The sequence below is a fragment of the Lutra lutra genome, chromosome 5 (genome assembly GCF_902655055.1).
Source record: "Lutra lutra chromosome 5, mLutLut1.2, whole genome shotgun sequence".
NCBI lineage: Eukaryota > Metazoa > Chordata > Mammalia > Carnivora > Mustelidae > Lutra > Lutra lutra.
In genome coordinates, this window is record NC_062282.1 from 121,735,452 (window position 1) to 121,752,431 (window position 16,980).

A 16,980-nucleotide genomic window follows, 5' to 3' on the forward strand; every position below is an offset into this window, starting at 1 on the left:
AATCAAGATCTGCTTCTGCTCTAATTAGAAATTTACTGTAGAGGGGCACCTGGGTGGCTCAGTGGGTTAAGCCGAAGCCTTCGGCTCAGGTCATGATCCCAGGGTCCTGGGATCGAGTCCAGCATTGGGCTCTCTGCTCAGCAGGGAGCCTGCTTCCCTCTCTCTCTCTGCCTGCCTCTCTACTTGTGATTTCTGTCAAATAAATAAATAAAATCTTTAAAAAAAAAAAAAAAAGAAATTTACTGTAGAGATTAGGGCTCAGAAGGATCAGCCTGATGGCTTACACCTGCCAGAGTTTAAGGACCTGAAGGGCTACTACGATAATCACGGGAATACCAATTAGGAGGCTATAATCCATAGCTGACATCATTCAATGCCACCATTTGCAAAAACTGTGCAAAATCTTTACCTTGTTTGGGTAAGGGATACGGAATGCTGAAATAGTCCTCGTAAAATTCCAGAAGAGTCACTGCGGTGTCCAGGGCATAATCTGCCTGATGTATCTTGTCTGGCACAGCATATACGGAAACCTGAAGAGAAACAAAGTTAGCTTTTCAAATGCCCTTGTGGCTTCTCTCCACATCTGTATGGAAGATGGACATTAAAGCCTTCATCTTCTGCAACATGGTAGCCAATTAAGAGAAGTAGCAGTTCTAGCTCTTGTCCTCGTGCTGTTTCTAATCAACTCCCCTTCTGAAAACTACAACATGCTGGGTAACATATACAAAAATGTCTTTTTAGATGTTATGACATAGTGGAAAAGTAAAGAAAACTTAGACGCCAAAAACGAGGTAAGGGTAGGACCCTCCGTAGACAGTGGAGGACTGCAGACAGCTTTAGTCCCGAGGACACTAACCTAATGCAGATGGAGTTTTCCCAGAATTGAAGGTCTCAGGGGCTAGGAGACCAAGTTCAGAGCCTGCCCAGGCTGGGAAGCCCAAGAGAAGATGCTGGACCCTCAAGGACCACACCCTTGTTGTAAAGGTAAACTAAAAATAGCTTCCCCCTTCCTCAAAGAGACTGCAAGGAGAAAAAAATGCCTATTCAAGTCTTTGTACTATATGGGGAAGGTCAACTGAAATCCTAAGAGAATCAGTAAAAGGTCATCTTCGTGCTGGTTAGCAGCTGGGCTCACACGAACCAGGTGGTTCAAAAATCTGAAGCCAGGGGCGCCTGGATGGCTCCGTTGGTTAAGCGACTGCCTTTGGCTCAGGTGTGATCCTGGAGTCCTGGGATCGAGTCCCACATCGGGCTCCCTGCATGGCAGGAAGTCTGCTCCTCCCTCTGACCCTCCCCCTTCTCATGCTCACTCTCTCATTCTCTCTCTCAAATAAATGAATAAAATCTTTAAAAAATAAAAAGAAAATCTGAAACCAATAGTTTGAAATAAAGTAGTTCATAAGTGCTCCCAGTCACTTGACAAGAGCAAACAAATTCTCTCTGGAAGAATCCACCTTCAAATCAGGCAGTAAATTCAATATACACGAAGGAACTAGACACCATAAGCAAGAACCAGCAGAAGCAAAAACCCACAGAACCAGAGACACAAAGACTTCAGGCAGGACTGTTACTAGACTATAAAATGTACATTTAATGTGTTCAAAGAAATAAAAGGCCTGAAAATACGAATATGTAAAAGGACTTCTGGGCCCCAATTCCAATGTGTGTGTGGGCTAACCCCACACCTCTGAGCCATTCTGCAACGCCACCTGGGTGTCCCCACAATTCAACTGGATTCCGACACGACCCAGAGAGGGCACCAGATCCCACAACATAAAGGCCGAGTCTTACAAAACTGCCCCCACTTCCACTTCAGCGGACATTCTCAAGTCCAGGCTACCATCTGTGCTTCTGACCAACAGGCTCTCGTCTGGAAGGTGCAATGACCACCTCTTTAGGTGTGATTAATTTGCAAGAGCAGCTCACAAAATGAGAGAAATCTTTTACTCAGTATAAAAGATCATGACTCAGGAACAGCTAGATGGAACAACTGCACAGGACAAGGTATACAAAAAGGCGAAGAGCTGCTGTGCCATCTCCAGGCAGGCCGTGCCCACTGCATCTCCACACTCGCACTGACCCAGAAGCTCTTTGAAATGTCCTCTGCGGTTTTTACGGCGGCTTCATTACACAGGCGTGACTGATAAGATCATCAGCCCTTGGTAACTAAACGAGAACGCCAGCCCTTCTCCACTCCCTGGAAGTCAAGGGGGCAGGACTGAAAGTTCCAACCCTCCAATCACATGGCTGGTTCTCTAGCAACCAAACCCCTCCCCCCGATTAGGTTACCTATGTGCTTCCCACAAGTCATCTCATTAACCTAACTAGAGACACCTTTCTAGCTGGTATCAGAAAATTCTTAGTGTTTTAAGAGCTCCATGCTAGGGACTGGGACAAAGACCACACATATATATTTCTTATCCTAAATCACAATATCACGGCATGGAAGAGATATCATTTAAAAAAAAAAAAATCTTTCATAAAGGACTCCCCAGAGTAGGCAATTCAGTGGGTGAGTGTTTTTGCTGATAGTTTCCCTGCTGAATTTAGATCGATCCTTACATCCAAGTCTCAAGCATCACCCTCAAATCTCTAAGTAGAAATATCTCTATAAGAATAAGAACCACTAGGGGAACAAACGATTATTCATCAGAGAAGTCCTACCTGTTCAGGCCTCAGTGAAAACCAGCACAAATAAATGAGGTATCTTCAAATTAAAGCCCTCCCCTCCAGAAAAAGAAAGTTGTTTGCATTGTTTGTACAGCTGAACAGGTTGTTCACTACACAATGGAACCCAGAAAAGGGGCAAGTGGTCCTTGAGACAAGATATTCTCTTTAGTATTCCAGTATTCGCTGGCACAAATGCTCTCCCCAGAGCCATGTAATACTTTAAGCCGACTATTCTATTTTACTTCCTTCTCAAAGCCAGAATCTGTTCAGATGGTCAATGACATTTACTTCTCAACTGCAGAAAGTGATAGCCAGAAACAACTTCAGAAACCCCTGCAAGATCTAGTCCAACTTACATATTTTGGAAAAGCATAAACTAAGTTCCAAAGGGAGCATGGTCAAGGTCAGAAAACCAGTTAACAGTGGAGCCAGGACCATGACCCAGGCCAGGCCAAGCTTCTCCATGTTTTTGTGATTAGAACCTCACTGTAAATACCAGCATCTGTGACAAGAAGATGCCAACCACCCCAGTTTTTGCCCAAGATTCAGGGATGTGGGACTTCCAGTTTTAAAACCAGGACAGTCTCAGGCAGGCAAGGACAACTTTGTGACCCTATGTGACAATCTGACAATCCCAGGGCTCACCTTGACTCCACTCTTGGTCATCTTGCTAATAGACTTAAAATCTGAAATAATGAAGGCCACCAGGTAGGTGCTCATCTTCACAGTGACATCAAAATGGTCTTCTAGGAGTCCTTCAGCAACAGTCACAGATTTAACCTAAAATCACAATAACTGAAATCATCAAATAATCCAATTATCAATACATTGAAAATATCTGATAAAGAGAAATTTCCTAGCCACCAGACATAATATTCAAAGTATACAGCATAACATTTGTATAATTATTTTAAAATTTCTCTTTCTAATATCTGATTGCAATTTCGAGATTAAGGCCATTCTACTCAAATTTTAATGAGATATAATTCACATACCATAAAATTCACTGTTTTAAAGTATACAGTGGAGTGGTTTTTTTTTATTATAGTCACAGAGTTGTGCCACTATCGTCACTATATTTTCAGTGTCCCAGATGGTTGCAAACTGGCCCATATATGGTACATGAGGATAATATGAATGGGAGGAAGCAAAACTGAGATTGTTGGTTTTGCCAAGATGTAGACCTTAAATACAGGTATAAGAATTATCTGGAAACACACTCTTTAGTTTGGTTTCTACAGTGGGCAAACACGTAACCATGTAAAACTTAAAAAAGAGCTTCTGTTTTCCTACAAAATTGAAAGTAACCCATGCCTGGGCCTCACATGGCCAAGCTTCCTCCAAACTCGGATTTGCTTCACTGGAATCTGCTTTAGGTGCATCAGGGAGACGCCTCGTAGTGCGGTGGGGGTGGTGGAGGGACAGTCTAAGAGATGTGCTCCCCAAAAGGAAAGTCTAACACGTCAGGAAACACCAAGCACTGGGCTGGGACAGGGCCCCGGAGAAGGAGAGCAAGAGAAGAAGGAGCCTGCCAATTCCATATTAACACGTTAACACATTTTCCCTGGAATTTTATTTCTACCTCCATTTCTGTGCCCTCATCCTTCTTTGTAATACCCACCACCCCCACCAGTTCTGGTGTCTGCTGGTCACTCTGTGCTCCCTTGACTCTGAGAGCTAACCTAGGTTTACTCTCGAAAAACTCCAACTTACCTTTTCAAGTGACTTCTACCCACCCCTAACCAAAATTTTCATTCCTGAAGTTATGCTATTTACTAGGAAAGGAAGCTGATTAATTCAACTTTAAATGGGATGAAATCCTGCCTGCTGCCCATACACTTCAATTCACTTTTGCTTTTCCAGCCTCCCAAGAGGTAGTTGGAGACGCCACTGTCCTTCCCCGAACTCCGGGTCGGCAGCCTGACTTCAGGCTAGTCCTGTAAGATTTCTGCCAGCGTGCAGGCTTTCCTGTCCAAGAGGCCAGCCAGATCACATGAGAGACTTTCCTTTCCTGAACAAATGGGTCCTGAATATCCATGGTATCTTTGTGAAGTCTTAGGAGCTCCCGGCCTTCACCCTGCAAACCTATGAGTTTCTCTATCGGTGTTTTTTTGGTCCTCAGTCTTCCCCTTGATTTTATCCTCCCCTGTTCTTTATTCTCCCAAAGGTGTGATTGATTCTCTAATTAGAGAACTCACAAGCCTGGAAGCAATGTCGTAATATTGAGGAATGGAAGGATAATTGGAACAGGCATGTTCTCGATCTCAAATTTATATCAGGAAAACAACTTAATTGTTTCTTGTTTTCTTCACCTCCAAATGCGGGTGGAGTAGACAGAAGTTCTTAGCTGGTAGAGATTTGCTGAAGAGCACTTTTCAAAGAGCATGGCCTTCTGAGGGGGGTCTAGGAGAATCTTGTTTGCAGAAAGGATTTTTAAGGTATTCAGTGCTGGGGGGCGGGGGGGGGTGGCTGGTGGTCTGTAGAGTTTTAAGTGTTGCAAGGTACTGTCCTAGAGGCTGGCTGTGGCTCTCAGAGCCTGCACGTTAAGATTCGGCCTCCCTGGTGATTACAGGGTTGAGCTGGGACACCCTTTAAGACTCTGGGCAAAGTGTCTTCCACCTGAGTCTCATCCACAGTGAGCTCCCCGAACACAGGCTGTGTGTGTTTCACGAGATGATCCGCAGCTGTTGCAGGCTGAGAGCTCAGCGGATGAGTTGTTCTAAGCTGCTAGAATCATCGCTCCATGGCATGTACTGAGTAGTTACATTCATTCGGCCTGGCCATTTTCTCACCACTTTTGAAAATCAGATGGGACGCTGTCCATGTTTGCTTTGGAATTGGAGGATCATGGTCTCTTTAAAGGGAACTGAGCTATCTATCACTACTTACCTTCTGTATTGTAATATTCAGATAAGATTACTTTTTTTTCTGTTCACCCAATTTCATAGATATAGTTACAAATCAGACGGTTACTATTAGTATGTCCGATATAGAAATTATAGAGAACTACATACTACAAATATAGCCGTATGTGACCAAGTGTGTCCTTGATAAGATCATAGGAGAAGAGGAAGGGGAAAGTGCTTTGGGAAGGGCACTCTCATTTAAACCAGACCTGAGTCCCTTACAGCGTCCCTCGTGCCAGACCAGGGACTTGGAATGCCTCTTGGACTGAAATCCTCCATATTTTTAGGGACAATTTTTTTTCTCTGACTACAGAAAAATTATTGCCTGAAACAAAAGCACGGGTTGGAAATGAAGAAAGAAAAGTTAGCTGTCACAGAAAAAAACAAAAAACACAGGTGACCTGAATATTAACTGTCCCTGGGGTAATGCAAGTGACAGCATTTTGACAGAGTTTTCCTGTGAGCAGACACACAGGCATTCAGACTCACCAGTGGCATATTGGAGATGGCGAGGTGTCTTGGCTCCCTTCTGATCTTGACTGAAAAATTCGCTTTGAAGGCAGGTTCATCAAAGCAGGGAAAGGCCATTCTGGCTGCGGTGGGCTCAAAGTGTGTTGATGCCAGTACTCTAAAATTATGGGGAGTGAAAGAAAAGTACAGCATAAAGCACCAGGGACTCTAAAAGAGATGTATGTTTGGTTCTTAATTCCTAGAGATACCATAAGATTATGGATTTCACTACTGAAAAAAAATCTTTCATAGAACAAAAGTTATCATAAACTAAGTAAAAAGACAAGCAAAAAACTGGCAAAATGGATTGAAAGCTATTTGACAAAAAGGGTTAATAGCCTTGACAGAGAAAGAACACTTAAAAATGAGTAACATGGGGCACCTGGGTAACTCATTGGGTTAAAGCCTCTGCCTTCAGCTCAGGTCATGATCTCAGGGTCCTGGGATTGAGCCCCAAAAAAGGCTCTCTGCTCAGCAGGGAGCCTGCTTCCTCCTCTCTCTCTGCCTGCCTCTCTGCCTACTTGTGATCTCTGTCGTCAAATAAATAAATAAAATCTTTTTTAAAAACGAGTAACATTATGCCAGCAAACAAGGGGAATAGCAGGTACAAGTCATAAACAGGCAACTTGCAGAAGAAGAACCTACAAATAGTCAATAAACTTATCAAAACCTGCTCAATTTCCTTAACAATCAATGAAGTGTAAATTACAGGGATATACCTATTGGCTCTTTGGCTCTAAAAAGACTGCCCATATATGGTATTGGCTACAGGTGAGGAATATGGCAAGGGATATCAAGATTGTAAACCCTTTAACTTAACAATTTTATATCTAGGCATTTATTCTAAGGAAATGATTAACAAAGATACTGCTGTTGCTGAAAGGGTGGAAACAACCTAATCTCTGTCAATGGGGTATGAGTTAAATCAGAGCACATACATTTAATAAACTCATTAAAATAATGTACAGTGATAGACATCAACATGAAACATCTCAACATATTAAAATAAAATCCTTTATAAGATGGAAAATATAGCTCCATTATATAATGTATATCCATACCCAGAGACAAATCTGGAAGGATGATCCCTAAAATAAAAGTAGTAGTTATTTTTAGGGGCTGTGATAGGGACAAAATTTACTTTCTAAAAAATTATTTTGGGTAGCATCTGACCTTTTTTTTACCTCAAAAGAATAGTATGGAATCAGAAAAATAAGTGAGTATAATCTACTAACAAACAAAATTTTACTTTATTTTTTTAAGATTTTTATTTATTTATTTGATGCAGGGGAGAGTGGGAGAGAGAAGGAAAGAGCAAGCATAAGCAGGAAGAATGGCAGACGGAGGGAGAACCAGGCTCCCTGCTCAGCAAGGAATCCGATTCAGGGCTCGATCCCAGACCTTGGGATTATGACCTGAGCCAAAGGCAGCAGCTTAACCAACTGAGCCACCCAGGCATCCCTAAAATTTGATTTTAAAATACAGCATAGGGGTGCCTGGGTGGCTTCGTGGGTTGAGGGTCTGCCTTTGGCTCAGGTCATGATCTCAGAGTCCTGGGATGGAGGCCCATGCCCAGCTCCCTGCTCAGTGGGGAGTCTGTTTCTCCATCTTCTTCTGCCCCTCCCCCTGCTCCATTTCTCTCTCAAATAAACACATTAAAAAATAATAAATAAAATTCAGCATAAAATCCCCCAAAATAGATTGCCTCCTTAAAAACAGAACAAAAGCAAGGCAGTTGAGGATCCTTAAAAAAGCTTTAACTAAGAAAAAAAATATTTCTTCTAATAGGCTCTACGGGGTAAACAGTGTTCTCCAAACATACGTGGAAGTCTTAATCCCTCGTATCTGTGAAGATGACTTTGGAAAAAGGGTCTTCACAGATGTCATCAAATGAAGATGAGGCCATGAAGTTGGGCCTTAGTCTAGTAAGACTAGTGTCCTTAAAAGAAGAGGAAAAGTTGGGGAAAGACCACATGATAACAGGCAGAGTCCAGAGTGATGCCAGTAGGAGCCAAGGAATGCCAACAATTGATGGCCTCCACAAACTAGAAAGAGGGAGGGAAGAGCTCTTTGCAGAGATGTAGAGAGAGCCTAGCCCTACTGATCCCTGGATTTGGACTGCTGGCCTCCAGAACTGAGAGAGCAAAAATTTCTATTGTTCTAAGCCACCCAGTCTATGGTACTTCATTATAGCAGCTCTAGGGAGCTAATCCTAGGCCAGGAGAATTAAAAATGTTTATTATCTATCAGAATTCTAAACAAATAAACAAATCGGTACTTTGGCAGAGCTGAAGGAAAGAAAACTGATTAAAACAGAATGAAAAAAAAAATGAGATCCAAAAAACAAAGAAAAGAATCTATGGGCTATTTCTAGCTACATAAGTGAAACACAAAATCAAAACATTCAACCATCAAGGGAGTGTTAAGAAATAATCCATATGAAATAGCATGGGCAGCACTTGGAGTTTAAAAAAAAAAAAAAACAGAAAGAAGTACCTCACTTCCCCTTCCTTGGTCCTGTAGGTGCTTTTATAAAATCCATTCAAATGCTCAGAAAGATGGCCAGAGTAGTCAATGACAACTGTGTATGGGAGTCCAACAGCCAGAGGCTCAGGAGCCAGAAGTGCGATTTGCTCGTGAGGCGGGTACTCCAGGACTCTCAAGGGTTCTACAGACAGCCTCTCTCCGACTCTCTTCTTGAGGGTGGCCTTAGATATTTGCAGGAGGTGACTATGCAGGATGATGGTACTCGTAGGCTGGCTGGCTGTGATTTCTATTTCCGTGGTTCCCTCGAAAGCCAGAGTGGTGAGATTTGCATGGATCAGGAGATCGTAATGCACTGGGGTGATGTGCTCAGGAAGTCGCATTTTCTCCCAAGGGAATGGAGTCCCATTGCTAGCTTTTGGAGATGTAGTGTCACTGCTCTGACACCACGAAGGCGTTGACACAGTTAAGAGAATCAACAGTGAGGACGGTAGAAATGGCATGGCTACCAGTGGCCATCTGATGAACAGAGATAACATCTTCTTGCTCCAACTACCTAGCGACAAAATGTATAAAACCACCCCCCCCCAAAAAATTGAGTCACTAAAATATTATCAAGACAGCAAAATTTCACAATGTATCTACCCAGGATTAACTGATATAGATACAAACTTTCAAAAGTTCTAGGTCTTTACCTGAAAGCAAAATGACCTTCCCTCCGTTATTGATTCACACAAGAAAGAAGTTACTGGTTAGCAACAATCTTCACACCTATTAAAATGTATCATTTGGCTCCCCAAGTTTAAAAGAACTCTATTTGTCAGGGTTCTTGGTTGAAAGCAATAGAACGACCTCACTAAGTAGTTCACCAAAAGTGTCACAGACTTGTCAGGACACTTGGGAAGCAAGCCACATGAAAGAGGCCAAGATGGACAGCCAGAACCACGTCGGAGAAATTGACCTGATGACCTGGGGCCCTGGAGGAAGCTGCCCTGCTGTGTAGGCACCAGCTACTGGATGCTGCCACAGCCACTGCCAATGTGAGGTCCCTACTGCCTCTGCAGCTTGGCAGGACCTTGTTCAGGCGAGTAAGGTATCACACCACCAACCCGGGAGGTGGGAGCAAGAATCTGGATTTCACAGCCACTGCAGTCAATAGAGGACAGTCTGGCTCCCCTCCAGGCTTACAAATAGAGAATTTGTAACATACAGGAAGCATAGGTAGGAGATACAGACGCTGAGTAGCAGTGGGTGGGGGGAGGCAGGTATCCATTAACAGTAACCCTTAATACCAGCGGTGTCTGTCAAATGTCATGCCAAAAGTTCATCTAATAGGTATTCAGCCAGGGATGACTTAAAGGGTTTATGGTGATTTTCACAGCAACAGTTTGTGTCCAACATAACAATCTCCTGGATACCCTCTTACAGTCATCCAACAAAGACATGTTGGGGGCACCTGGGTGGCTCAGTGGGTTAAGCCTCTGCCTTTGGTTCAGGTCATGATCCCAGAGTCCTGGGATCGAGCCCCGCATCGGGCTCTCTGCTCCGCGGGGACCCTGCTTCCTCCTCTCTCTCTACCTGCCTCTCTGCCTCCTTGTGATCTCTGTCTGTCAAATAAATAAATAAAATCTTAAAAAAAAAAAAAGACATGTTGAATGCCTGCTACCTGCAAGGCGGTGTGCTACTACTATGTGGGATGTGATAATACATAAGACACAAACCCCACAATCAAAGACTTCAAAATATGGAAAGGCAGAAAGCATTCATACACAGATGGTAGAATGCAACAGAGAAAGCATGAAGCATTCTAAGAATGATAATAACAGATACTGCTGGGGGAGAAGAGATTGACATTGCTGCACAGAGACTCTGGGGTGCCTTCACGGAAGACCAGCACTGGAGCATGGTTTGGAAGGATGGGTTCGACTTGGAAATGAAGGGAGGGCATTAAAGACACTTTATTTTAAAGGTCTAGGGGCACAAAAGAAATGTGAATTATAAGGGAGCTGGCAACCATGGCTGAGAACTGAACATTTCTCTCATGGGTGTTTGCCAAGATGCATCTGTTAGATGAGTCCAGGTAAGTGGTCTCCATTCCCTCAAGCTCCTTGGGATCCTGAACATATAGATCAGATGAGAAAAGTAGTAATGCTACAGTGTGGTACATGAAATTCTACATCTATGTCAGTGGTTCTCAACTCTGTCTGTGTATTAACATCACCAAGGAAGCTTTTAAAATGACAGGGGCCTGGGTCCCTGTCTAGAATAGTTAAACTGAAATCTATGGTGATGAGGTCAGGGAACCAGAATTTTTAAAAATCTTCCCAGAGATTCTATTGGAAAGCCAATCTGAGAACCTTCCAAATAATCCTTGCCAAATCCTGGTCTTGAACACTATGTGGAGGAATACCACTTCAAGATAACAACTGACGTGCTCTCCCAAACCCTCACTCCCCATCCCCCTCCCCACAGAGCAGACCTGGAGGCAAACAGAAAGGAACCGAGTACAGTAGAGATAGTCAAGTACAGAGGCACCATAACCTCGGTTCAAAAGTCTTCACCTAGATGAAAGGGAAGAGAGAATTAAAGGTTCAACAGGGAGAACAGGTTTTTTATGTGCTTTTTCTTTTTGTATGTGTGTGTAGGAACCAACTAGAGGATGCTTCTGGCCATGGAGAACTGAAGCGATTTGAAGTATGAAGTTTAAACATCAAAATCATAAAGGGTTCACACTTTTACTTCTTCAGGCAGAATTCTAGGGAGGGGCAAAACAATGAATTTCCCTTGAAGTTGGGACATGAGAAATAAAGGGAACTTGCATGAGACTTCCATTTTGAATTTCTGACAGCAGTGGCTTTGTGGGTGCAGCCCAGGCCCCCAAGAAGGTAAGCAGTGCAATGAAGGTGGCAGGCTCAGGCATGAGAGGGACCCCAGAAGTCCCCAAGTGTTCCCAAAAGTCCAGGAGGAAATCTAAAAATTCCAACTGTTTCTGAGCTGACAGCCAGGCCTACAGGCTGCTAAAGGAGTTGGCAGTGGGACCCACGTCCAAGGCTTATGCAAGGTTGTGTCTGTGAAGAGACGGAGTCAAAGGGAACATGGCTGTGTCTCAAACGAGAATGGAATGCCAGGAAACCACAATGGAACATGTAACGTATATGGCATAAATGTCAGAAGACTTATACTGATATGTAATACATATTACACTTACAGTCAGAAAAGAAAACCTGGTTTTGCTTTCTTGTTCTGCCACCAACTATGTGACCTTGGACAGGTTATTTAATCCCGGTTTCGTTCTCTTCATGTGTAACTGAGAAAATAGTACCTCTGTCACAGCATGTTGTAAAGACTGAATTAAAATATTCTCAATCATTCATTCCACAAATATTTACTGAGGACCTGTTATGTGCCTGGGATTTGGCTGGACACTAGCAATGTAAGTTTGTAACCTCAGACTGCTTATGGGGCTCGGGGTGGGGAGGAATTTTTAACCGCGATTAGGGTGGTTAAAAACACACACCTCCTGAAAGAGAGTAACAGGGCAGAGCGATTTCCAATGGGGGCTCTTGAAGGATATTTTAGCTGAGATTTAAAGAACAAATTCAAATTAGCTAAGGAAAGAAGAAGGTAGTTTTCAGATAGAAAGGATAGCAAGCCTATTTGTAGGCACAGAGGCAGTAGAGAGGCCTGGATATGAGGGCTGGGGAAGCTGAGGCACAGCATAGAGCAGAAAGACGTCCCTGAAGGGGAAGACGGGGGCCAGACCACCACTCCGCTATAGGCTTGTTAAGGAATTGGGCTCCCAGCCCAAGTGCAATGAGTAGCCACTGGGTGTCGAACTAGAAGGTCTTGGGATGCAGTTCACACTTTAAGAAGCTACATGGCTCAAGAAAGGAGCCAGGGGATGGCCAAGAAACTGGTTAGAAAGGAGTCTAGACAAAGTAAACTAGTGGCTTGTACTCTGAGAGTGGGAGGGAGTAGGAGAGGGGAGAGACAGACGGATGGATGGTGGACTCGGGCATCTACATTTGGGGTGGACTGGAAGTGCAGGGTGACTGAAAGAACACATCAGAAAGGCTGCCAGGTTTCTAGAATGAGCATCTGGGCAGTCCTAGGTGCTATTTACCAAGAAGAAGACCAGAGGTGGGAGAGTTCTAAAAGGGAGGAGAGGGAATTGAGGATTCATTTTTTTAAATATGTTTGTGATATCTCTGAGATATCCAAGGGAAAATACCAGAGGACAGATGAATACACGTGTTTAGAGCACAGAGATAAAAAAAGTTTTCAAGGACGTTCCTGTCCTTTATGGCATTTCTTTACAGTTTTAAAAAGTACCTGCCTTTGCATCTGATTTTACTAAATAAAGCATCTCTCCCAGTCAAGGTGGTGGTAACAGAGTTCCTAACTTCACCGCCAGGAATTGTTCAAGTTACTTTAGGAAACTTACTTAGTCAGCCTTGGGTGATTATGACTTTTCGCAGGCAAGAAGGAGGAGGAGGCAACAGATCCTGGGTTAGCTCAGCCTTCCTTTTTTTTTTTTTTTTTTATGCCTTCCCTTTATTGAAACACTCCTCAATGTGGAATCTACCACCAAGAAGTAAGGGACTTTCTCCCAAAATGTTCTGAATGATGAAATTAACAAGCATTGTAATAGTTTTGTCACTGCTGGCAAACAAACAAAAAATGCTGAATTAACTTGAATATTCTTTTTTAACCAATTAGAATTTTTTTCATTTAGGCCCACCTGAAAATGGGCTATGGTACCAGCACAATTCCAAATCCTTGGGAAAAGCAAAGCACTGGCCAACTTTTTAAAGGTTTTTGTTCTTGTTTTTCCTCCTGAGTTGAGAGCAAATACTCTGGGCATTTGCCAGAAAACTGAGCTTTTCTTACTGAACCCGACCTACACAAAGAACCTCCAGGAAAATGGCAAGGAAGGGACTGCTCTTCTCCTTCCATGAAATTAACTTGCAGTCCCCCCTGGCAAATAAGGCAGGAAACTTTAATTTGCTCCAACAGTAGAACTTTATCTGAATAAAACTCAGCTAGAGCCAGAGTGAAGGGAAGACAATTGCTGGGAGTAAGTACAGGAGAAGCAAGGAAAGCAAGGAAAGAACTGATCTTGACATTCACGGACTCTGATCCTTCAACACGCCCAACCAGTAGTTAATGCCAAGCCACGTTCGCTTCTCTGCCAGCTATCCCCAAGGTACCCTTCTCAGCCGAACGCGCCGTCCTCCCCGCCCCTCCATTTGGCGCCACTCGCGAGGCTGGGGCGGGGGGAGGAGGCTGGCAGAAGCCCAGCGGCGAGGAGTGCACGGGAGGGAGGCTCCCGCGGGTGGGGAAGTGGCGCGGCCGCGAGAACACGCGGAACAGGCGCAGTGGCCCTGAGCCCCCCGCGTTCTCCCACCCGAGAAGGACCGGAGCAAGGCTAGGCTGGTCGCCCAAGACAGCGCCTCCCCGCGGACCCGGGCCCCGGTCCCACGACTCTCCCCGGCCCGGCGTCCCCCCGCCTCGCTCTCCTCCGCGGCGCGCCCCGGGTTTTCGGGCCTCCCCGGCGGGCACCCGGAGGTTGCCGGGACCGAGCCCTTCTCCAGCCCCACGACCGCTCCCCGAGGGGTGCCCTGGGGACCTGCGCGCTGTACCTGGGGGGTCTGCGACGCGACTAGCTCGCCCTCGCGCCGCTGCCGCCGGCCTCCCCTACCCCGGAACAGAAAGTGAAAGCGGAGCCCGGGCAGCGGCGCGAGCGCGCCAGGTGCGCGTCCGCTGGGGCGCTCCTGACAGGCGCCAGAGAACCCCCGGCGGAGGCGGGAGCTGGGGAAGGAGAAAGCTGGCCGTGGGGGCGCGCGAAGGAGACCGCGGGACCCCGGACGGGAATTCACAAATGCGTGCTGCGCGCAAGGGAAACGGCCGCGTTGCAGTACAGGGGGGGATCAGTGGGGAGGAGCACGCCTTCCTGAACGCAGACCATTCTGAGTGTGTCTTTGCGGCTGTAGTTTTCGACGGTTAGCCTTTGGCGCAGCGAGAGCTTAGAGAGCATTAAGAAGGGGTGGGTGCTGCGGAAAGTGACCCAGGCCGGACTCCAGCTCGCCGCTCCAAGGAGTCTGCACGCGCTCCACGCCAGTTGGACTCAAGCGGTGTCCACCATCTCGTCTCTGCAAATGGGCTGCGAGCTCGTGGCCCGCCTCCGAAAGGAACCAGAGCCACCCAGCGACTCATTCTGGGAAATGCTGAAGCCTTGGGCATTTAATGGAGGAGAGTTACGCTAGGAGATGGCTCAGGGTAGGAAGGGGGACACAGATAGCCTCCCAGGAACTTCCCCGCCACCTCCTAGGGACTTTGGGCCCCCAAGATTTGATGCTCCCCACATTAAAACATTTCCTCTGCTTTTTCAAGTCAGATAACCATTTCTCCGCTCCCCTTAGAACATGAAGACTGGACTGAAATGTCCAAAAAAGCCCATCTTTAAACAATTGAGGGTAAATGAGGTAAATGAGGTAACAAGACAAGAAAACACAGGCTTCATATTCATCAAATGCTACAAGTTGGTGAGTGGACCAACACCTCCGGGATCTTTTTCTTACTGTACTCAGGCTTTCTCCTCTCTTTTCTTTCCTAGCCTTCCCTTTGAGAGTTTGGGGTTCCAAGTCACTGGAACAGTATTTCTCAACTTTTATTTCTCAATTTTATGTTCGTTTTGAAAAATAACAAAATATATTTTGTTCTGCATACTCTCTCCAGTCGAGGATATTTTGTAATATAAAAATAACATTCTGTTCCCAGCCCCAAACAGGGTGAGAGCAAGGTAAGTTGTTTTCTTTACAATTCAGCAAGAAATGGGCTTTGGGATTAGGTAATTTTTTCTTCATTTGCAATTGTGGCAGGTGTGTCAGCCCATGGCTATATCCTCCAAGGCCTCCAGATGTCAGTGAGTGATCTGCTTTGCAAAGATGAGAACTTATGCAGTAAATTCATGCATGCTTTGTGGATTTGGAGGGGCAAATGGAAGATCTCCAACACAGGCATATTGAATAATAGCATGTGTTCCCTAAGAATCTAACAAACCCCTTAGCAGGAACTGTGGTCACTTTCCAATTCACCTGTTCACTGAAAGCAACAAATAATAAATAAAGCCAACCTCATTTTGTGTTTAGTATGCATGTAATTAAAAAGATGGAAAAGAAGAATGAAACAGCCAAAATGTCCAGTGACATTTTAAAGACTAATGTCTATGTTGCTTCAGTGAGGGTTGAACCACAGAGAACAGAATCCTTTCAAGCTCTTTAATGAAAAAAGGATTTATTGCAGGCTTTTACATGACTTACATAATAATCATTTGGAAGGTTTAAAAACACACACTAGGGGGAGCTTCCAAGAACAAATTCCGAAGCCATAATGTAGAAGTTGGCCACCATTGGAACTAGTTCTCTTGCCACAACTCAGAAGCCATCTGCTCAGTTGGGCGGCAGCTAGCACAGGGGCTGGCTTCAGAACCATGTCATGAGTTACAGTTTGTCCAGCAAAATGAGTAGCTCAAGCCGGGCCTCTCTCCGCACTTAAAACTCAGGTTCAAATTCAGCTGCCCTACCAGGGCTTCTGTTTGGTGGAGCCTAATGAACACCCAGAACCTAGGTGCAAGAAGATGTGGGAAAAGAAGCATTTGCTTTCCAGACTCTAAGGTGGAGTGAGGAATTCTTATACAAGGTGGGAAGACACACCGAGTGAGCCAGTCACAATATGCACCATAAATATTAAACTATTGAAACTGAACAAAATAGGGGCACCTGGGTGGCTCAGCCAGTTAAGCAGCTGCCTTCAGCTCAGGTCACGATCCCAGGGTTCTGGAATCGAGCCCCTGTGTCCAGCTCCCTGTACAGCAGAGAGCCTGCTTCTCCCTCTCCTGCTGCTCCCGTGCTTGTTCTCCCTCTTGTCTGTCAAATAAATAAGTAAAATATTTTTTTTAAAAAGAAACTTAACAAATAAAAAAACAATTATAAGGAGATCTCAAGTAATTTTGAATGTGTTTATGGACAAAAAATAGTAATTGGATAATTGATTGTAAATCTAATGAGAGGCATGGGGCGCTTAGGTGAATGATGACTATTTATTTACCTCTGTGACATAAACACACTGCCAAGCATCAAGTTATGATCTATTATCTTTGAATGTCTCTAGGGGCTTTTCTCCCCACTTTTGTCTGTTCAGCATGTGTTCTTCCCTTCCTGGAAAATGCAGTTTCATAACTCAATCTCAGTCTAGGACGAACATAGCAACCCCATTCTCTGGCCACAGTGATTAGCCCAAGTGACATAGGCTGGCTGGGTCTGAGAATCCAGAGGGGGTCCCACAGGACCCACCAAAACAGTCCTTGGCTTCATGCAGGGTAGAAATAAAACAGAAGCCAAGAGGAAGT

The 16,980-nt window shown here is 44.8% G+C and overlaps 1 protein-coding gene across 2 annotated transcripts in view; it reads right to left on the reverse strand.

Annotated features, from left to right (window-relative positions):
- ERAP1 (endoplasmic reticulum aminopeptidase 1) overlaps positions 1-14,345 on the reverse strand; it is a 39,643-nt gene extending 25,298 nt beyond the window's left edge. Inside the window, exons 1-5 of one of the 2 annotated variants that reach the window (XM_047730375.1) lie at positions 14,213-14,345; positions 8,583-9,126; positions 6,066-6,204; positions 3,316-3,450; positions 410-530 (exon numbers count right to left, since the gene is read on the reverse strand). In XM_047730375.1, coding sequence (XP_047586331.1) covers positions 410-530; positions 3,316-3,450; positions 6,066-6,204; positions 8,583-9,109 — 922 coding nt within the window. In that variant the 5' untranslated portion in view covers positions 9,110-9,126; positions 14,213-14,345. The remainder of the gene's footprint in view (positions 1-409; positions 531-3,315; positions 3,451-6,065; positions 6,205-8,582; positions 9,127-14,212) is intronic. The other variant, XM_047730376.1, reaches the window with a different exon arrangement.
- Between the last annotated feature and the right edge of the window lie 2,635 nt (positions 14,346-16,980).